The 24,216-nt window shown below is 32.0% G+C and overlaps 1 protein-coding gene across 1 annotated transcript in view; it reads right to left on the bottom strand.

The window, feature by feature from the left end:
- The window catches only part of GABRG1 (gamma-aminobutyric acid type A receptor subunit gamma1), a 67,991-nt gene extending 43,976 nt beyond the window's left edge, over positions 1–24,015 (bottom strand). Inside the window, exons 1-2 of the mRNA XM_082390687.1 lie at positions 23,897–24,015; positions 6,359–6,507 (exon numbers count right to left, since the gene is read on the bottom strand). Coding sequence (XP_082246813.1) covers positions 6,359–6,507; positions 23,897–24,000 — 253 coding nt within the window. The 5' untranslated portion in view covers positions 24,001–24,015. The remainder of the gene's footprint in view (positions 1–6,358; positions 6,508–23,896) is intronic.
- Positions 24,016–24,216: the final 201 nt, after the last annotated feature.

Raw genomic sequence — 24,216 nt, 5'->3', positions numbered from 1 at the left:
TTTAAATCTATTGGGATAGTAATTTTTTAGATTAAATCAAACTATTTAAATCACTGAAATTGTTTGAAAAGCTGTAGACTCTACCGGAAAAGTTGTTAAGAAATAAAAAATAAAATTCAACATAAAGTAATTAAAGCTTTACTAGAATTACAAAGCCTTTTAATATTAATTCCTTATTAATTTCAGAAGTCCTCAGTAAATTCATTAAATTTATTTTCATAATTAATGAAGAAGAAAGATGTTAACACAAATTTTGGACAGAAAGGAATGCCTACAAATCATGTGAACAATTAAATAATTCATTTTGTATAATCTGAGATGCACAGATACAAATGCTGCTATGCATGGTATAATTATCAAGGTACTTAGGACATGTTTTGTCTAATCTATTAAACGATGTGATGTCACAGATGTATATAGCATTTGAAAGTCCAAATCTTGATCTGAAATAATTTAGGTAAAATGCTAAATTCATGAAGTAGGACAACTGTCAAAATACTTACACATGAAATTAAAAGATTATACACGCTAGATTCTATTCAGAAAAGTTCACTCAGTAAGTATTAAATGAACATAATTTATGTTTCAGACATTGTTTTAGCAACGAGGGATAGGGTGCTTTCTACCTTCAGGGAACTGACATTAATTGAAAGAAAAGAGAGTGTCAAATAATAATAGTGAAATATGACGAGTAAAATGGAAGTACAGATTTCTGTTTCTTGTGATAAGTAATTGGCATCAATTTAACCATCTCAATAAAAACAACTTTTTAATGTTTAAAGCCTTGAGAGTCATTATGAAGATATAACACAAAATATTTATACACCAAATAACAATGCATTTACCTTTATGAGGCAAAATCTACAGGAGAAAAAGGGAAATACAGAGAGTAACACACCAAAAATTGAAGAGGGAAAAGAAATCATTAAATTTCCAACTCAAAAAAAAAAAGCAAAACAAAATAAAATATAATGAAGGTTATAATAAAGACAAAGTAGAAATTACAAGGTAGTTAATAGAAAAACAGTAGAGCTCATTCGTTAATAATGGAAATTCTGAAAAAATCCACTTCTCTTAATTTTCTTGATCAGAAAAAAGGGGGTAATAATACAAAATATAAAATAGGAAATAACAAATGGGAACTAAACATTGAAACAAAAAAAGTTTGTTTTTTTTAATCCTAAGAAATTACTTTGAAGACTTCTTTGCAAGTAAACTTGAAAACCTAAATAAAAGAGATAGTTTTCCTAGGCAAATACAGATTACCAAAAATGAGTAGAAAGCACAAACAGACCAATTTTCATAGGAAAAAAAAGTGATCAAAGTGACTAACTATTTCCAAAAAGCACAAGACCTGGATGAATTTATAATGGAATTCCATCAAACCTCCAAAAGTCAGATGATGCTAACACCTGGATAAAGTGCTAGACCTTTGAGAATGAAGGAAAATACCTTTTCATGAAACAAATGTAAAAGGATGGCTAAAACAAATGAAGACAGTACTCAAAAATAAAATAGAAGATGAATATCACTTATAAATACCAATACAAAATACTAAATAATATATTAGCAAGCAGAATCCAATACCTCATTAAGTTTATAATATATCATGACCAAGAGAGCTTTAGTTAAGAATGCAAATTGTTTCAATTAATACTATACACCATACTAATAGATTTAAAGAGGATAAAACTCAAAATTATTTCCGGAAATGTTGAAAAAGGCTTTGAAAAATTTCAATACCAATTCCTGATTTTAAAACTAAATCAAGCAAATCAAGGGATAAGTTCTTAATGTGAATATTCATATGAAGAAACACTAGAGTCATTTCCATGAGAACTAAAATGAGGCAAAATTACCCATTATCTCCACTACTATTCATTATTATGTTAGACATATTAGACAATGAAACATCATAACGCTTTTAGACAAGAAAATTCTATTAGTTGCATATGAGTTGGTAAATAAAATAAATAACTTTTTGTATATGGTATGATAGCATATTTTGAAAACAAATGATGCTTAAACTAACCAAAAAATCAGAAGGCAGCAGGAAGGTAGTAAGATATAAAATGAACATTCATAAATCAATGACATTGATATACAAAACCAGAAATCAGGTAGAGGACATTACAGTTGAGGAAATATTTACAGGAGAAAAAATTAAATACTTAGGATTCAATTTAAGAAATGTGAAAAATCTATGAGTAAATCTTAAAACATTCCAGAGAGATACAAAATTAACATGAAGATTTAGAAAGGCAGCCCATGTTCCCATATTAGATGATACAATGTTATAAAGATGTTAGTTTTCCCAAAGTTAATTTACAAATTTAACGCAATCCCAATAAAAATACCAACAGTTCTTTTTTAAATGTAACTAAACTTGTTGATAATAAAGCTCCTTTTTTTTTTTTTAAATGACACGCAATAGCCAGGAAAACTGAAAAGGAAAACCAAAAGAAAATGAAAATATAAGGTGGGGCCAGCTCTATAAGATATTAATACTAAATGTTTTAGTCTCAAAATACTGTTGAATCTCTACTGTTAATATAGTGTGGTGGCAAATAAATAGAAAAACAAATAAAAGAATGGGATAGAAAGGACAGAAATCACAAAAGTACATAAGAAAATGTAATATATGATAAAGTTGACATCTCAAATAATGGAAGCAAAGATTGACTTTTTAAAAACTCATGCTGAGTCAACAGAAAAGCCATTTGAAAAAGATAAAAATTAGATTCATACTTTACACCATACACAGGAATAAAATTCAAATGCATCAGGGAATTAAATAAAAGAAATAAAATCATACAAATGCTAAAAGTAAACATAGATGAATTCCATTCAAAGTGGAATATAACCAGTAACATGGAAATGAAACTGTCAAAAAATGGTTAACATAACCACGTTGAATGGGGATAGGGAAGAAAAGAACTAACCTAAGTTACTTTGAGGAACAGTATTTTGATTACATACTGCAAAGATAAAGGCAAAAAAAAATTGTATATGAATATTTTATTCTAGTTAATTTTTTATAGACGTGTTAAAATTATAGAATTACTTTATGTATTTACTGGAATTGAACAAGTAATAAAATATACTATGGGTAAATGGGAGCCAGGTGTCTCCCTGATGGAAAAAGAAATTACAGATAAGGAAAAGGGAAAGGTTAGAATGAATCCTATGGTCTTTGGATTGGAATCAAGGCTGTCAGTATCAACTTCTGGTTTATAATACATATACACAGGGATAGACATAGAAATATAGATGCCTGTGAATGCATGTGTAGAACATATATTTTCTCCTTCTGCCCAATGAGAAGGTCAAGAAGCAATGATACCCAATATTAAGAAATACACCTGGTGCTCACATCTTGGTTTCTAAATACCATTCTACAAAAAGAGGAACCAGGGTTCTTGGAGAAATGATGAATTCCATTGCTGGATCAAGAGGAGCCTGGAAAATTTTATGTGCTAGAAAGTAAGGATATGCTCAGAAAATGATAGAAACATAAAAGAAAAGAGAAATAAAATTATAGTATGTACCAGTTGTCAAATTTTCATTTTGAGCAATAAAATAAATAATGATGGTAAAGGATAATAAACTATAAGATAAGACATATATCTAGAGGTCTACACTGAGTAAATAAATAAGTGAATAGATACACAATTGGACAAGTCATAGATCCTCCTTACTGCAGAATTACAATTAATTTGTGTAGAAGGAATGATGATAATATTGACTTACTACTTGACAAACATCACAGTAATACTCTTGCAGGTAAGAATCATTGATAGAGACCAGAGGAATGACAAAAGTGTGCTGAGAAATATCTGCATATTTCTCCCCAGCGCAGTATCTCCTCACAACATATTTATTAATCAAAAAGAAAGATAATAACTTCACAGTGAAGAAACCTGGAAGAAACCACACTTAACGAAAGTGTGGTTTACATCACCAGTAATAAGATATATAAACATCACATACCTCCTAACACAATACACTGAAAGCACAAAATATCACTTTTGCGGTGTTCTTGGCAAAAATGCATAAACACAGCCCAATAATGAAAATATCAGACAAATTGAGGGGCGTTCCACTGGCCAGTATACTTTAAAATTATCATGTTTATGAAACAAACAGAAAAACTGAGAAACTATACCAGGTTGGAGGAGAGTATGGAGGCATGAGAACAAAATGCAATGTGTGATCTTGGTTGGGATTTTGAACAGAAGAAAAGGACATCAGTGAGGTATCTGCCATAATTTGAATAAGGTCTGTAGATTAGTTAATAGTATTGTATCAATATTAATTTATTGATTTAGGTAATGATTCTGTGATTATGTAAATATTAACATTATGGCTGAAAGATTTCTGGGAATTTCATGGATAGATAATATTTTATTAAGTCTAAATTTTATTTTGAAAAAATAATTAAAATAATCTAGGAAAACAGAAAACTAAATCATGGAAAATAGATTAACAATAAACAAAATAGTGTAAAATAATAAAATTTTAGAAAATTTTCAACAAAGAAATTTGACAAAGCTAAAATTCGATTTTATGACAAACTAATAAAAATTTTAAAGCCCTTCAAGATTTATTCATAAATGAAAGAATGGATTACTAATATCAGGAATGGTGGAGGAGAAAAGCCCTCAGATCCTAAAAACATTAAAAATATCATAAAAGATGTTATGAAACAATCTAACTCAAGTAAATTTTAAAATTTAAATTCCTTGAAAACTGACCAAAACTAATAAAGTAATTGAACTGCTAAAATTTTTTCCCAGAATACAAACTCTAGGCCAACATGACTTCACCAAGTAATTCTTCCAAATATTTAAGGGAGAAATAGTATCCATTTTAGATAACTCTTTCAGAGATGAAAAGAGAGGGAAATATAGCTCATTTGTAGATGCTAGCATAATATTGATGCCAAAACTGAAAAAGACATTACAGAAAGTAAAATAACAGGCTAATGCCCTTTATGAACATAGATATAAAATTCCAAAACTAAATATTATCAAACTGAATCTAGTGATATTTTAAAAATATTACCATGTCACAACTAAGTAACATTACAGACACGCAAATTTTGTTTAAGTTTTAAAAATCAGCCAAAGTTAGTTACAGAAAAAACGTTAGTAGAATAAAGGGCAAAATATGATCAATATGATTGTTTCAATAGGTGCACAGAAGTCATCTGAACCAGTAGGGAGGTAAAAAGAACCCTAGCAAAATAAGAAGGTAAAGGAACTACAAAGAGCATCTTAAAAAAAAAGAAGCTTACATCAAACATCATAATTAATAGTGAAATATAGACTGTTTTCCCTGATATCAGGAACAAACCAGGACTATTCAACACTGATCTCTAGTCTTAGTGCAATATGTCATGAAAAAAGTATAATTTTGAAAATTAATTAGAATGTTCATTATATGCAAAATAAACTCTATTGGCAAAGTAGTCATTATTGGTAATAGTCATTACTCTCTGTGTTTATAGAAAATCTACATTAATATAGCAATAAATAAAGTTGATAAATTTAGCAAGGCTGCTGAGGACAGAGTAGATTAGCAAAATATCTATTGCATTTCTATACACTGCTAATAAAAACTTAGAGAGTAAAATTAAAAAAAATCTATTTATACTTACATTAAAACTTCAAATATAGAAAATTAAATCTAGTAAAATATATTCAGCACTTCTTTACAGAAGACATTAATAAAAAATTGAACATATGTGGAAGAATATATGATGATCATGAATTTGGTACAGTAAAAATTCAGTATGGTAAACATTTCAATTTCCCTATATTGATTATAGATTTAATGCAATCCCAATAAAAATCTGGCTGACATATTTTGTTTGTTTTAAAGTGTTGCAGTGGGAAACTTTGAGGTTATTTATGTTAAAAATGTATGCATAAATGCTCAGAACTGAGAATAACAATTTTGAAAAAGAAGAACAATGTTGGATTGTCTACACTAAATATACTCTCAAGGCTTATAATTCTACATTAACTAAAACAGTGCAGCACTGCACAAAATTCGAACGCCTACATACCTTTCAAATATTCCCTTTTATGAAATATCTCTTAGTTTTTCAGGCAGTTTTATCAAAAATTGCTCTGTTGTAGCAATTGTACAGTAATTACATCGAAAATGTTTAGATGTCTTTCTTCCCACGTCAAACTGTGAAGCTTTCAAAACAGTACCATTCCAAATAATAATTGCCAAACCCGCAGTCTCTAACACGCATCGGACACTCAAGGAATATGAAATATGATAAAATAACATCAGCAAATGTGGCTTTCACAGTTACCAAAATCCGAGAATGATTACTCGAACTTACCTCCTATATCTGGGCGAAGTTTATTGTCATAGCCTTGAAGCAAGGAGTTGAGAATTTGTGTTATATCTCCTTCATGAATCTTTGGTGCCAAGACCCAAGTTTTGTTCACTGTTAAATCCTCATCATCTTCATCATCTGCTTTATCAACGCTAAAGAATTCAAAAACAAAAATTGTATGATAGAAAGTTCAACCAAGTAGTGTATTTTTAAAAATAGTTTAAGATTATTCTAATTGTGTGAGAGAATAATAATAGGGGAAAAAAAGCATTAGAAATATTTTACATTCAGTTAGACTAACGCCTACATCATATGAACTGTCCTGTTTTAATAATACTCAAAAATGAAGAATCCAGTGCAAGGAAATATCGTATAATATTAATGTAATAAAGTTTTGCCACTCCCACAACTGTCATTTAAGGCCATAGAGATTATGCACTGATAATGTGAGGAGTGGCCCTAGATTTGTGCGGTACACAATCTGCACAACCATACGCAAGTGATTCTATACCACCACACCCTAAAATAAAAATTAAAAGGTAAATAAGTGCAGGAAAAGTTGTAATCATTAGTCTGGTAAAATGTATTTTAAAATGCACGTGTAGAAAAGAAGACTTAATGAAAGATGAGTGAAGAAGGGTTCAAAGAAAAAAGGAAAAAGTATTGAACACACCTATGCTTCTTCCTTTTAAGTCAGAAGAACCAAGACCCCAGACATCTATTCCAAGAACTCTGTCAAAGATTGTCTTACCAAATCATGAGTGGATGACTCACTCTCCATATATATATAAAATCATGTATACATATATATACATATTATATATATATATACACATATGTATATATATACATGTCTATATATATACACACACATATATAATCATGCTTTCCATATATATATATATGTATATATATGGAAAGCATGATTATCACATTTTAGGACGAGAAGTTAGACTTTAGGGATCAAATAGCCCACTGCCTTTATTTTGTAAATGAGGAAACAAGTCAGTAGGGAATCAACCAAAGCACAAACTCATTTATTTTCAAAACTGAGACTCAAACCCTGGTCCTATAGCTAATGCTTCCTGCTACGACTGTGTGTTTAACAAGCATAAAGTTTCAGCTTACTTATGAATTGTGGTAGAAACATATAGTAATATAGATATTCATCTATAATTCACCAAAAGTAACAGACTACTTTGTTTATTACCTGTAAGTAACCCCACCTTCATTTGAGTGAGATCAACCTAGACTTACACCCAACTTTAGTAAATATTAGTCCTCCACTGAAAAAGTATATATAAACTTTTATACCGGTAAAATCAGGTAAATCTATAATATATTATTTATTTACATATATTTGAGAGATGAGCTTCCCTCCCGCAGTAGATATTCAAGTTTATCTTAACAGCCTTAGTTGATATTTCTACACTATTCATTCAAATCTCTTTTGCTGTGAACCTAAACATTTTAGCTAATGCAGCCTTTACCCCCTTTATCCTTTTAAATTATTTTTCAGTTTTATTGAGATATAATTGACATATAACATTGTACATGTTTAAGGTGTACAACGTAATGATTTGGTCTATGTATATATAGTGAAATGATTGCCACAATAAGTTTAGTTAACATCCACTCTCTTTATCCTTTTAAAGAGTATAAATTAACATTGTAAATTAAAACTTAACCTTTAAGTATTTGTACCTCATTTTATCTTTACAATAATTGTATTGATAGTTATTAAAGGAGAGTTAACGGATAATGGAGTACATTATTCTTCTCAATATTTTTCCTCTTCTTCCTGTCAGATAACTATTCTTTTCACTCCACTGACTTCTAACTTGGTCATGTGACCTGAAATACTCCTTTCTGCAATGCATCCCTGTCCCATTAAACTCAGGTTTGGCCCTGCAATTTGCTTTGGTTAATGGAATACATGTAACATAGATCACTACCAAGCAGAAGATTTATTGTCAGTGTATGGGTCACCATATCTCTCTGTCCTTCTGCCAGAAGACCAGCCATACTCAGACAGAGGCTACTACTCCATGACTTCACTTTCAGGGTGAAGGCAGCATGAACATAGCCACAGTTGACCTACAATGGACATGTAGCCTGAGCGAGAAATAAACATTTAGTATTGTAAGCCACTGAGATTTGTGGGTAGTTTATTACCACAGTATACAAATTTTATCCCTATGTGAACTCCTGGAGTACATTTATTTAACAGAATTTTAATGAAGTGCTCATTTATATTAATTGTTTTGCTGTATTTAACTTCAAAAATATATACTACTGAAATACAGTTGTATGATTTCCTTTAAATAATTTCTTATTTTCTCTCAATAAAATATATACATATGTACATACATACATTCAGTTATAAACTAAAGCATTAAAAGTACTGAAATATTAAGAATCCTGCTCATGTGTCTTCCAGGAAAATTTTTTCTAATTAGAACTGCTGAGATATTGTCAACAACCAAAATTTAGGGCATCCATCTAGCTTTAAATCCCAGTTTTATAAAATAAAACATCTGATGGATAGATGCAGACCACTGCATGTATAAGAACTTGATCTTTCTTTGAAATACAACTGTAGTCAAATGGAAGTTCCCAGAAAAAATAGGAAGCACATGCTTATATTGACTTATATCCCCCTTTTCCCAGCTATCTCAGAGGTAATATAAAAATTGACCTCAATGACATCACAAACTAACTTCCCTCATTTTTGGCAATAACAGAAAGGAAATTTCATTATAGTTAATTTTCTTCATTTTTCCTCCACACTTTCTGAATTACCTTCAGAATATTCATTAACTACCTTAATTTCATATTGGTATTATTTTGGTGATTAAAAAACACTTATAATTTTAAAGATAGTTCATATAGCATATCTGATGTTTCATTATCATTCATAGACTGGAAGTTTTGTAACATTTACCTATGTTAAGTGAACATTCATTTGGAGGAAACAAGTATTATTTTCTTAGGCAATATTCTGGGAATTTGTAGACATTTGCAAGCACTTCTCTTAAATAATTTGAATGAGTATAATTTTATCATTATTGGAAATAAATATACTCCTTAGTATATAATTTTACTAAATGTTTATTTTGATGATTGATGTTTTTATTGTTCTTCTCAGCTGTTGAGTAAGTTCCTACCATGTTTCATGAACTGAGTGCTAGGTTTCTTCCATATTAAGGTATGTCATTTAATCCAGAGTAATCCCATGAAATAAACATTACTATTCCTGTTTTACAAATTAGAAAAAAATAGATTTATAGAATTTGCAGGACCCACACTATTAAATAATAGAGCCAGGATTTGAAACAAGATTGATTTAGCTTGAAGACTCCTTTTCTCTTTGAAGTTTCCATGGTATCTTACTTTATCTTTGTTAAACAATCCGGGGTAGTTAGATTTTGAGTTTTCTAATTTATAAGAACATAACAACATTTTGGTAAGTAGTTAGCAAGTGCATTTGTGTTGTGCATGGGTAGAATGCTTAGTCTCTGCCTTTGAGTTCTGAGAAGTTAGAATAATAATTTCAAGGAATCACACACACACTCTCTCTGATAAAAAAGACTTTCTAAAGTGTGTGCTCAATCTTCAGTCCAACGCTTTAATTCATTTATAGAGGAAATACCATGTATTACAAATATGCTAATTGCTGAAAACAAAAAGATAAGTAAAATTGTATTCCTGATCTATTTGATCTTATTTTCTAATGAAGGAGAAAACTATTCAAATGATACAAAAAACCATCATGTACAAAGATGCTTATCACAGCGTTTTCTATAGTAGCAGAAATTTTAAACAAAAGAGCACGTTTAAGTAAAGTATTATATGTCCATATGGTGTGATTGATGCATCCATTCAATTGGTGATTATGAAAAGTCTGTAAAAATATTAAATTATTTTCATAATTTAATGTTGTATGCAAAGTAACATATAATACTTTGCCTTCATCAAAACCTAGGTATAAATGGCTAAAGATTTAACCGGAAAGCAGTATAATGAATACACAAAGTATTCTATGCTAGTGGAGCTACAGAAAATTTAATTTTTTTCTGTATATTAATAGTATACTACAATTTTTCTGCATAATTTTGTAACAACTACATGAAAAGGAGTTAATTTGACATTAATGCCTACCTAAAAATGAACTGCCTCTTCCTATACACCAGATAGTACCCTGAAATAAATTTCTAATCATAAAAAATAAGTAATTAAGTAGAGGTTTTTATAGAGACAAGTAGAGCTTTACACTCTGCCAAGAAAATGAAATTGGCAGTCTTAAAAAGTTGGCACTCGATTCTCCTTGGGTAAGAACATGGTTGACTGACAGCCCAGGCGCCAGCCCTCTGGACCAGCACTGCATCTGTACCAGATCCAAGCTTCCCCAGGCTGCTTTCAGGCAATAAATGAACATTGTGGCAATGGTAGTACAGACCCGTTCCTGCAAGACTAGGGCCTCCTCTAAAGGGCAACTTGTGTTGGATGAATCCTGCTGGCCTGGCCAAAGCCTGTTTAGTAGGGCTCTCTAGTCTGAGACTCTTTTAACCCAAACATCCTCTTTGCTTATACTTGCACAGGGATCAGACCTCCATTATTATCTGAAGGCTCTCTCTGCTTACTTCCACTTCCTCTCATTTACCCTGCACAGGCATTTCTCTCGAAAATCTCTTACATGTCCAATCCCAACTTGGCATCTGTTTCTCTGAGGCTTTTGCTTCTCATATTCTTTAATTGACACTTGTAACTTGTTACTAAAGAAAATTTCTGAGTCACCTGTATCAGTGTTGGTTGTTTTTTTTTTTTGTCTTACTAACTTATTTTAATACCTTGACAAATCCATCTGATTACATAGTAAATTATTGTATGTAAAAGAGTACTTTAAAGATTGTATTACTCTTCTGAATATAACAAGCAAAAGTTTTAAACTAATGGTAACTAAGAGATAGGTTAAGTGAAGACAAGGCATGCTAAGCCATATAATCATGAGGAGAATTCATCTTTACAGCTAGAAAAAATATATATATGTCTATAGCAAGTCAATCAATCAATATAAACTATTTTTCATACATAGGGTAAATATTCATCAAGATTTTCCCAGGAAAATCTTGATTTACACCTGTTGTCCTAGAATAATTACAATATTAATAGTAACCTCTTTCACTCACAAAATGGCCTAATTTGGATGATAAATTGTAAAGTCACTGGATATAGTTCATATAAAGTTTACTGCAATGAAAATGCCCTTGTTCTGACACCTAGGGAAGACTCTTCCATCAATCTATTAAGGCAGTGCAGATGACAGCAAAGGAAACCATAAACAAGACGAAAAGACAACCCTCAGAATGGGAGAAAATATTTGCAAATGAAGCAACTGACAAAGGATTAATCTCCAAAATATACAAGCAGCTCATGCAGCTCAATATCAAAAAAACAAATAACCCAATCCAAAAATGGGCAGAAGACCTAAATAGACACTTCTCCAAAGAAGATATCCAGATTGCCAGCAAACACATGAAAGGATGCTCAACATCACTAATCATAAGAGAAATGCAAATCAAAACTACAATGAGGTATCACCTCACACTGGTCAATAAGAATGGCCATCATCAAAAAATCTACAAACAATAAATGCTGGAGAGGGTGTGGAGAAAAGGGAACCCTCTTGCACTGTTGGTGGGAATGTAAATTGATACAGCTACTATGGAAAAAAGTATGGAGATTCCTTAAAAAACTAAAAATAGAACTACCATATGACCCAGCAATCCCACTACTGGGCATATACACTGAGAAAACCATAATTCAAAGAGTCATGTACCACAATGTTCATTACAGCACTATTTACAATAGCCAGGACATGGAAGCAACCTAGGTGTCCATCGACAGATAAATGGATAAAGAAGATGTGATATATATATATATATATATATATATATATATATATATATATATAATGGAATATTACTCAGCCATAAAAAGAAACGAAATTGAGTTATTTGTAGTGAGGTGGATAGACCTAGAGTCTGTCATACAGAGTGAAGTAAGTCAGAAAGAGAAAAACCAATACAGTATGCTAACACATATATATGGAATCTAAGGGGAAAAAAAAGGTCATGAAGAACCTAGTGGCAAGACGGGAATAAAGACTCAGACCTACTAGAGAATGGACTTGAGGATATAGGGAGGGGGAGGGGTAAGCTGGGACAAAGTCAGAGAGTGGCATGGACATATATACACTACCAAACGTAAAATAGATAGCTAGTGGGAAGCAACCACATAGCACAGGGAGATCAGCTCGGTGCTTTGCGACCACCTGGAGGGGTGGGATGGGGAGGGTGGGAGGGAGGGAGATGCAAGAGGGAAGAGATATGGGAACATATGTATATGTATAACTGATTCACTTTGTTACAAAGCAGAAACTAACACACCATTGTAAAGCAATTATACTCCAATAAAGATGTTAAAAAAAAAAAAGAAAAACAAATACCATATCCTAACACATGTATATGGAATCTAAAAAAAAAAAAAAAAAGGTTCTGAAGAACCTAGGGGCAGGACAGGAATAAAGATGCAGACGTAGAAAATGGACTTGAGGACACCGAGAAGGGGAAGGGTAAGCTGGGACAACGTGAGAGAGTGACATGGACATATATACACTACCAAATGTAAAACCGATAGCTAGTGGGAAGCAGCTACATAGCACAGGGAGATCAGCTCGGTGCTTTGTGACCACATAGAGGGGTGGGATAGGGAGCATGGGAGGGAGAAGCAAAAGGGAGGGGATATGGGGATATATGTATAGCTGATTCACTTTGTTATACAGCAGAAACTAACACAACATTGTAAACCAATTATACTCCAAAAAAGATGTAAAAAAAAATACAATACATATTGCTGATGCTATGATTACAAAATTGAATTTCAAGCTGTTTAGGACAAGGCAATAAATAATATTAAATCATATAGCAAAACTTAAAAAAAAAAGACTCATCTCTAAGATTGTAAGAAACTCCCATAAATTATTTAGAAAAAGATGGATGATCCATCAGAAAAAAAAAAATGGGCAGAGATTTGATTAGGCATTTCACAAAGATAACCAAATGAGAATGAGTACATGAACAGACACTCCACATCATTACTCATGAGGAAAACATAAATTAAAAACACGAGATACCACTATACATAAACCACAATGGTTAAAATTAAAAACCTTGACAACACCAAGTGTTGATGAGGTTGTGGAGCAACTGGAACTCTTGTATAGGACTGTGAGGGCAAACTGTTAAAACCACTTAGAAAACTCCTTGGTGTTATCTCCTAAAGATGGACGTGCACACACTCTATGACCCAGTAATTGCACCCCCAGGTGCATACTCAACACAGTTGCATAGTATGTTCACCAAAACGCTTGTTCCACAATGTTCAGAGAAGCATTAGTGGATGTACCATCAATTCAAAAAAAAAATCCAAATATGCATCAGTAGTGGAATGGATAAATAAAATGGGTTATTTAAAAAAAAAAAGTGCAGCTGAAGCTCCAAACAAGGCCTCATCTGTGATCTGTTGCTCATGACAAATTAGTGTTTGTTTATGAACATCAGATACATTTCTATAAGTCAAATGACAAGTTTCAGGGAAGAAACATACCTGTTCTAATGTTTCTGAGTAGACTATATTTTAATGTCAAAGCCTACAGGAGCTAACTTTTAAAGAGTATGTATAGGCACTGAATTTAGATCTGAGTCAAAGAAAATAAAAGTTAAAATTAAAAAACTTTCTTATTTTCTTTTTGCCTTTATATTCTACTTGCTTAATTCTTTTGTACAAAGCTCTTTTTAGGGTAGTAATGCTGAATCATTTTTACTGCTCATAAAAGTTGGTAGGGAAGCGAAACAAGTAAAAGATGATAGATAATAGAGTTACAGATTTGAACTTCCAGAGTTTTAGAGAGGTGAAGTGATAGTCCACTCAATTCTGTGATTATCCTCTTAACACAAAAGAATTTGGGACCCATCACGTGAGACACAGGGAGGAATGCTTTGAAAATTTGAGGAGGGGGAAGGGAAGCATGCCTAGAATATTAAATGTGTGTTCCAGTCTGTCCAGTGCTTAACTTTACCATAAAATTGATCACACTGCATCTTAATTAGCTATTTACTTTATTTATTTATGACCCTCTGTAAGCTCCTTGAAAGCCAGGGTTAAGGTTTTCAATGTGATACCATTGGCACATAGCCTGACATATAGTAGGTATAAAATAAAAAAAAAATTCACTAAGTAAATGAATACATGGACCGAATATTAGAAATCATCTTGCTGTTTACAGGTAAAATTACAGTGAATAAAGAAAATAAACAACTAAAAACTGTAATTATTGGTCTTAATCAGAGAATTGATTGTAGTTAACCTAATATAAATTTTAAAACATAGTAGCAGTAGCTTTCTGATTCTAGTACTCATCCATCATAAACTTAAAAAAAAAAAACTGATTTCTTTCACAGTGACAATACAATCTATAAAACAATTACAAAAAATATAGCAGGGAAGATCTGTCTTATGTGAAGAAACTAAAACACCAATTAAAGAATATAAGAATAGAACAAAATAAAGGCAAATAAATATTTTGGCTATAAAACAATATTATTAATACATAATTCTCAAATTAGTTTCTAAATTTAATAAAGTTTTAATTAAAATCCACAGTTCCTATGTAACAGATTAAAATCATTATACTGTAATTAAGTAGAAGAATCAATATAATAATTACAAGAAATTATTGAAAAATAGATTGTTAGATGAAATTTGCCCTGCCAGAATAAAAAGAAAACAAAATAAAGTCACTGTAATCAAAACCATATTGTGATAACACATAAAGAAATCAGTGAAAACAAAATCAAACCTTCAAATTCAGATCCCAAGTGTCTAGAAAGTCAGTATACAACAAATGTGACTAGTCAGTTTAGAAATGAAAGGATGAATTATTCAGTAAATTGGATTGAAAGGTTTATCAAGCCATTTAGAAAAAATAAATTAGATTACTACTTAGACAATAAATTGCAGATATATTAAAGATCAAAATATAATAAAGTATAAAACTATTAAAGAAAATATTGAAAACGTTTTTTAACTTTTGAGATGAGGAGGTCTTTCTATGCAACACGTAACCAAACCAGGAAAGGAAAAAAAAAAAAATGACAAAAAAAAGGAAAAATAACTCATGGAGGACATAAGACAGTTTAGACAAAGACTGGAGACAAAGGATAGATTGAGACAAAGATATTTATAATGTAACTGGTATACAGAAATTTCAGAGGGAAAAAAAGACTAATAAAAATAACAAACCGGGCTTCCCTGGTGGCGCAGTGGTTGAGAATCTGCCTGCCAATGCAGGGGACACGGGTTCGAGCCCTGGTCTGGGAAGATCCCACATGCCACGGAGCAACTGGGCCCGTGAGCCACAATTACTGAGCCTGCGCGTCTGGAGCCTGTGCTCCGCAACAGGAGAGGCCGCGATGGTGAGAGGCCCGCGCACCGCGATGAAGAGTGGTCCCCACTTGCCGCAACTAGAGAAAGCCCTCACACAGAAACGAAGACTCGACACAGTCATAAATAAATAAATAAAAAAGAACGTGAATTTCTAAAAAAAAAATAACAAACCGTGCTAACATTTACTGGTAGCAAGGGAAAATAAAATGTGACAAATTTTAGCCATCAGATTGGCAAAATATTAAAAGATTCATTACATTCAGTACTATTGATAATATAGATAAATGACATTTTTATAACCATTAATAGAATAAATTGCTCTAATAGAATAAATTGAGTAATTTGGCAACATTGATGAAATATTGAAATTAAAAGCATGTACATATGTATATATATACACAGTAACAATATTCATAATAAACAAAAAAAGACAGAGAATCTGTAATAGAATAATTTAATAAATTATAATACTTCCTTAATATAGAATGCCATATCATCATTAAAAAGGAGGTACAACTAAGTATGTGTACAAATCTAGAAAAATATCTTTGATATTAGCTGTGTGACAAAAACAAGTGTTAGATTTCATTTGTATAAAAAATGTACACACAAATGTGTATATACATATTTGTTTAAACTTATGGAAAAATCTGGAAGTATAGGCTCCAAATTACTAAGTAATTTTGAGGAGTAGAATGGACTAAGTATTACTCCATTATTATTTACATTATATGATCAAAACGATTATGACATTAGGGAAAAAAGTTTTGTTTTTCCCATATATTTCAACAACATATATATGTATATCACTTAGAGATTACTTAAATTGTTTGTTTAAGAAAACAAGTAAAGAAAAATAAGGTCTAAACTAGTTGTGGTAAAAAACTTAAAATTTAAAATATTTTATGTCCACTGAATAGAACAGAAATTGGATTATATATTAATGATTCTACAGTTTGAGATGTGGAATATTAGTCTCAGAGAAAAAATAAAATGTGACATCTTCATCCACTGTGATTTTTATGTAGCTTCCTTGGTAAGGTAGAATACATAGCATCTTTAAAATTACACTAATGTTAGGAAATTAATGGCAATAGAGATTACTTTGGGCACAGAGATCTTCACTGTTAGTTTCAAAAGGGGTATGGCCAATTCCTAAATCTAGTAGAACATAGTTTGATCTGGTTAGATAGGATATAGGAGTGTATGGTTATATTAGTTAATGAGAAAAGGGACAGATTGATATCAGAATCGATTTTTAAAAATTAGTATAGTGACATATTTTTAGAAAGAAAACAAAAACAGAAAAATATAAAATATAGCAGATTATTTTTTTGTAACATCTTTGCTCATAGTTTAGTGATTGATCCTTAAAATAACAACTAGTACTAATAATAAAACAATATATTTTGCCAGTTTTTGGATTTTTTTATTTGCTTTTTTGGCAGGCCAACGTTATTTTGTTAAAACAGAGTTTAGAAAATTGGGAACCGTGCTTCCAAAGAATAGTCTTTAGGGGGATGATGAATACACAGAGATTAAAAATGTTCTTTTGAGACTGTTTCCATGTGAATATTTTTTGGAGGAAGGGAAAGAAACCATAATTTTCTTCACAGTCCATTAAAAAATTACCGCTGGATTGAAAGTACATTAAAATGAACACCAAATTTTCCATTGTTCCACTTTATATTCATAGAACATAACGGAACATAAATTAGACTTAGAAACATATAACACTTCATGACATTCACATTCTCTAAGCCTTTGATGCACTTATGCATCAGATAAATTCTATCAGGCTGCTAAAATTTTTGCAGAATTAAGGCAAATATTGAGACTTATTAAATTATAAACGATATGAAAAGATCTTAAAATTAAATGGAAGAAAGAAATGGGAGTCTGTTCTTTTGAATGCAAAAAGATATACCTTTTCCCTAAGTCTTGGGACCGTAAAGTGAGAGGTAAAATAGTTTCATTGACATAAGTATCCTCTCAGAACTTTCACTTCAAAAGGGAGAGAATACAAATGAGTAGAACAGAAACAACAAAACACTCTTTCTAGTCAACTCCAGTTATGATAATTTGCAGGTTTTTCAGAAAGAATTGTTACTAAGGAAATGACAGAAACAAATATACACTCATAAGACACCTGCACAGAGTAACAAATTAGTTTATAGAACACAGATGTCTGATTAAAACTTCAATTTAATCCAACCAATAGGGCTACGTTGTTCTAGTCAATGTGGCTATTTAGTAGAAAAGTAATCCCTGCTCAAGACACTCTACTGCATGTGTTGGAAAATTATTCTAATAGTGGTACACACCTAGACTGACTGAGAGGTAAATGACCTGCCTATATTGAAATGGATCACAAATTCTGCAACCACAAGTCATGGTCCTAGCAATCTACCCAAAGATTAACTTGTTTTCCAGAACGCTTGATTCTAGCAGCCCTACAGCTATGTGGAGAACCAAATCACACCCTGATCACAACAATATTAAAATTTTCATATTTAACCCACTATACTCTAATCATAGGTCTTCTGATATGCTCATCTACCTACAGGTTGGAGTGCAGGGTCTATGTTAACTTCCTTTCTATATTCCTAATATTTAGCACAGTCTCTACCACTGTGTTACTCAAAATATTTGTCACTCAATATATTTGTCTAAAAATAGGGAGAAATGTTAAATCTCTAAATGAATTGTATTTGTAAGGAAAGAATTCCTACAGTTCAAAAATTTACTACTAAACTAAGTTATATAGGTTTTAATAGGACGTTGCTATCTTAATGTCATATGTTAGATGACCAAAGTAAAGGATATCCTAGGAATATAGTTTTCAAAAGGCCCACCAAACCGTGAGACCATACCTCTGGCCACAGAATAGTAGTGTTATCTTCCTATGTATATTTTTCACTAACACTGACCTGAACTTATGCCTATGACAGCTAAGAGCATTCAATCTTTTCCCAGAGTTACAACTGATGCCAGTCTCCTTAGTGTCCCCACTATAGCTCATCTAGAATTGCAAGTAGCTGTTATAGCATTTTATTGTCTTTAATTGTTTATATTGATAGATCGTCTCAACATTAACTACTAGAGTTTAAGTTCACTGGGGTCAGGGGCTCTGCCTTCTTTGTCCAGCACGTATACTATCACATATATGTCCTGTATACACTATACAAACACTAGTAGGGCAAAGATTATGTCTTGCTTACCACTGTATCTCCAGTTCCCAGACCTCTGCTTAATACATGGTAGGCACTGAGTAAATATTTGTTGAATGAATGCTAATGCTTAGTAACTTTATTGAATGAATTAATAGCTAAGAATATTTCCTGAAACATGGGGCTTTAGTTGGTTAAACCATTTTAGTACAGATAGAATTAGATTCTGAGATATTTAAAAGTAGAAAAAAACATAAATTTCATCTGGCTCTCACAGAGTACAAGAACTCTAACAAGCTTCTGCTTGAAGTTTAGTGACAAGACATCCATTATTTTGTTAGAGTGCTTTTGTATTGATGAAAATCTGGCTTCACATAGCTTTCACTACTTGTTTATGGTTTGTCTGTAACATCTATACATAAATTCAACAATGATTTTCTCTAGCATCCTTAAGAATATATGATTCCGCAACAAAATTTACCTGAATTCAAAATTCTTGCTTTTAACTGTCTATCCAGTGGTGTTTTTTCTAGATCAAGAACTCCAGTTCATTTAAGTTTTTCCTAAAATAATTAATCCAGCGCTACATATAATATTCTAGATTATGTGATAAATACACAGCAGACTGTAACTTACTGTGCTTCTGTCAATTTTACTGTCTCTCCTCTTCTCTCCTCTCCTCTCATCCTTTCCCCTTTCCTTTCCTTTCCTTTTTTTCCTTCCCTTTCCTTTCTTCCTTTTATCCCTCCCTCCCTTACTTTCCAACCCCCTCATCCACAGTTATGTTAATTGCTTTGATTTATATGGCATTTGTAATCTTAGAGGAAAGGTGATTAAAAATGCAGGCTCTGGGCATAGAGCACATGGGATCTGAGTCTTGGATTCAGCATTATCAGCAAGATGATCTTTAATGAGTTCGTAAAAATTGCTGTGCCCTGGTTTTTCCATCTGTGAAATGGGGAGAATAACAGTATCTAGGCTTTATTTTCCCTTCATTTTTGATTGGTAGTTCGGCTAAGTATAACCTTCCAGGTTGAACATTTATCTTTAGAATTTTGGAGACATTTCCTCCATGGTTTTCTGGTATTGTAGATGAGTAATCTCATGGTGTTCTAATTCTCTTTCCCTGATTATGATCTTTTCTATCAGTACCCACTAACCTTAAAAATTTAGACTCCTCTATTTATCTTTGGAGTTGTGAAGGTATATTTCCTTATTTTGACTACAAGATGTTTTCCTTTGGTTAATACCATAAACCTAAGCCATAGCAGTGTGCATAATGGTAGTACTCATGTAGAACACTAGACACAAGTACTATCCATATGGTTAGTTCTCACGTCTAGTTTATTCACCACTGTAAACCCAGCAAGTCGCACTGTGTAGAGCACATAGCAGGCATTCAATAGGTATTCGCTGAATGATCTCTCCCATAATCCAAAAGATATTTAATAATGCACAAACGATTCAAGGAGTTTACTGCACTTAAATTTAACTAGAATAAAAAATTCTAGAATTACTGTGATTCCAAGAATATCTGTTGTTATGACTTTTCAGTTAAAACTTTAACTGCCATGTACTTTGCAAAAATTTTCTCTCTTGGTCTTGAAACAAGCTGGAAAGGTAGATGTCAGTTCTACTTTTCACAAACGAGGACTCTCTGCCTCAAAGATTTGCCTGAAATCAGCCTAGTGGGAAGTGCTGGAGCTGAAACTAGAATTTACATCTAATGGTCAAGTCCAGGATTCTCAATTGGTAGCATGCATATATGTGAATTATTCTCCTGAGGCCTGTGGCAGTCATTTCATCATATTTTGACAATATCTCAAGAGCCCTTTTTTCAGTTTTTCACTCTGCCTGTCTCCTCTTCTTTGGGACCCCACCTTCATTATTATTTTCTTAGACAAATTTTAATCACCTTTATATAAATATATAAATATAAAATACTAGATTTGTCTCTTTCATTTTTAAGATGAAAAAATCAAGCATTTCCTTTTGTTGATAAGCCAGAAATGTGACTCATAGTATATAATGGGATAAAAAGGAAGACAAGTATACCAAAAAGACTCTATACACAGGGGATTTATCAATTATAGCATTTGCATTTTAACTTCAAAATCATTTTGTCTCTCAGTTCTTCTTTGAATATTTAATTATCATGGAGCTTCATTAGTCATTTTGTACTCATTTACATCTATATTTTATTAGAAAATGAAGCCAAAGCTCTGAATGCCTAAAGAAAAATCATGCATTACCATCTCCACAAAATATATTACTGAAATTATTTTAAAATAATATATTTTATAATGTAATTATACTTGAATATTGTCATTTGGGCAACTGACTGCTAAATTGTATGATTATTGACTCGAGATTGTTTTTAGAAATAAAAATGAGTTATCTCCCTTTAGCTCTCTCAACGTACAACTTCTTAGTCAAAGCTTACCGTAAATTACATTTTAGACTATGTAAAATCTCAAAGCACTTTTTCAATTCTTTTCAAAAGTCTGATTATAATTATATTTTTTTCAATATTAAATTCAAAACATTATTTTTCAAATAAGTCAAATCAAGCTTGAGAGATCTTAACCAACTTGCCAAGATGCCATAGAGCCTCACAGAGAATGAAACATAGGAACCATGACTACAGCTTTTAGTTACAACAACAGGATTGGTTTTCATAGTTCAGCAATGTAAAAATCAATAAAGTGCCTCTCCTTTATGCTCTTGATGAAAACTAATGAGTAAACAAGCTACTGTCTTTGATTAGATACAAAAAATAATAGCTTCCAATTCGGTAAATCCCAAAATAGGTGACTTTGAAAATTTAATTTAGAAACTGGCATCAGACATCAAAATTCTTACAAATAGAACCATCTGTGATTAGTTTTAGAAAGGTCCCTCAAAAGGAGAAGAAAGGAAGAAGAAATTTTGAATGTAAATGGTTTATACATGTTGACATCAATTATCTTCAACTAAATATGAAAAGGATAAAAAGTTCATCACAACTGTAGCTACTTTGAAAAGTGAAGACATACACTCTCATAACTGAGGCCCTAAGAGTTAATTACAACAGCAACATACAGCTTTATTTTTTTAATATGTATTTTTTCACTGGCCAGAATAATCCATATTCTCTATAGTACTATGATAAAATGATTTATTTATTTTAGCTGCATAACGCATCTCTCTCTCTCTCACTCATACATATGACAAAAAAAAATACACGGCATTTCCAATTAGAATTTCTCTCTTGAAAACTGCTATGAAAAGCCAGTGACGCAGCTATTGAGTTATTTTATGTTTCCGTTCAAATCTTAGAAATATTGAATATGAAAACTGGAAGAAATCATAAATGATCTACTACTGCCCTTCATTTCCTAGATGAAGGAACTGTGTTCAGAGCAGTTAAGGACCCTTGACACATAGAATCATGTCTCCAGACTTCCAGAGCCCATCTCTGTCCACTACACCACACAACTTGTTAATTCTGAGCAGCTTGAAGAGAGTCTGAGACCCATCATGATTCTCATAATGTAAATATCCTCAAGAAGAAAATGTATTATTTAAAACCAAACATTTCTTTAAGTAGACAGTATGCCCTTTAGTAAGCAGCTTGTCTATTAGATTGCAAGAGAAACTTGCACTTACAGTGATAAATCAGCTTACAGGTTGTTATTTCAGAAAATCACTGGATTAGTCTGTTTTTACTTATGAGAACACAGATTCATTTGCGATATTATGAAGATGCATGAGAGCACTAATCTATGGCCTACCAAAATATCTTCCATAATTTTATAATATATTCAAAGAAATAAACCATTATTATGCGCTTAAATATAAGAAATAATTAATCAAGTAGAATGTTTGTGCTCATGCAGAACATTTACGTTTCTAAGGGAAAAGGGTAAATAAACTAAAACTGTAATACTTAAAAAACATTGGGTGTCAAACATATTCTGGCAAGTCTAATATTACTTAGCATACTTTATTCTCTATTTTTGGAGAGAAAATACAGTTGTTCTATCTGTTAGTAATGGCAAAAATCCACTTTAGCTATATGCTAAAAATAATCGTCATAATAATAAATTTTAGCAGTGATGCAAGTACTTAAAAAGGCATGTTTCCATCTCTATAGTGATTGCATTTTACTCTTGAGTTCTAAGCACTCCCTCTCTCTCTCCCTCTCTGTCACACACACACACACACACACACACACACACACACACACACACGGGACATTCACATCACCTTACAATATTTATTTACTTGTACACAGCCAAGTTAAAAAAAAAAAATTCAAAGCCGGCTCAGTAAAATATACATGGTTACTTCTAACTTAAATGTAACATAGTTTCAACCCTGATGGATTTTTAGCCATATTTATGATCTTTCTTGATGTAAAACTTTGATTTTTTTTTTAGAATAGCAAAAAGGTAAGGGAAAAGGCAATATTAGTGTATAAAAAGCATCATACATGCCATGTTCTGTAACAAGTTTCTAAAATAACTTTGTCTTTAAAATGCAGAATCATCCAGAAAGTTCATCAGTGGCATTCATTCTCTAAATGTAGTAGCGAAAACATTTCTACTCCCCTCCCCACTTCCAGTAACTGAATCTTTACTAGTTTCTACTGTGCTTCAAGTCAAAAACAACTGAGCTAATCTCCATACTTCACACATAGGCTAATTTCATTCTATCAGAAAAAGAGTAGATCTAATCAAAAAATAAACTGATGGCAAAATGTTGCACATGTGCCCAGGGAAATGCAAATTATTTAACCTAGAATGATTTTTTAAAGAAAAGAGAAATGAGGGGGGAGTGGGTAGATACCAAAGAATAGTTTTGAGTCCTTGAATTTACTCACCAGTTTCCCAGGTGCAGGGTCAGTAACAGGAACATCAACCTCAACCCTTTCCTTTGACTCCACAGAAGAAAAGGGGAGAAGAGAAGAGTTTTCCAAGAACCCATTGGGATCGCTTTTTCCGCTCAGTTCTCCAAGCCAGGACTTTTTCTCCCACCTTAGATGCAGCCTGGTGAGTACAGAAGGGAGAGTGTGGGAAGGCAGTACACCTCCCAACCAGGTAGGATGCGACTCCCAGGGGAACTGAGCAAGGGAGCCAATCATTCCTAGAGGATGCTGGCATAAATTATCTGAAAAGAAGTTGGGCCAATCAACGGCCCAAA

The sequence above is a fragment of the Balaenoptera borealis genome (assembly GCF_965194805.1).
Source record: "Balaenoptera borealis genome assembly, chromosome: 4".
Lineage (NCBI taxonomy): Eukaryota > Metazoa > Chordata > Mammalia > Artiodactyla > Balaenopteridae > Balaenoptera > Balaenoptera borealis.
The sequence above is the reverse complement of the archived record's forward strand: the minus strand, read 5'-3'. Positions and strand labels throughout refer to the sequence as shown.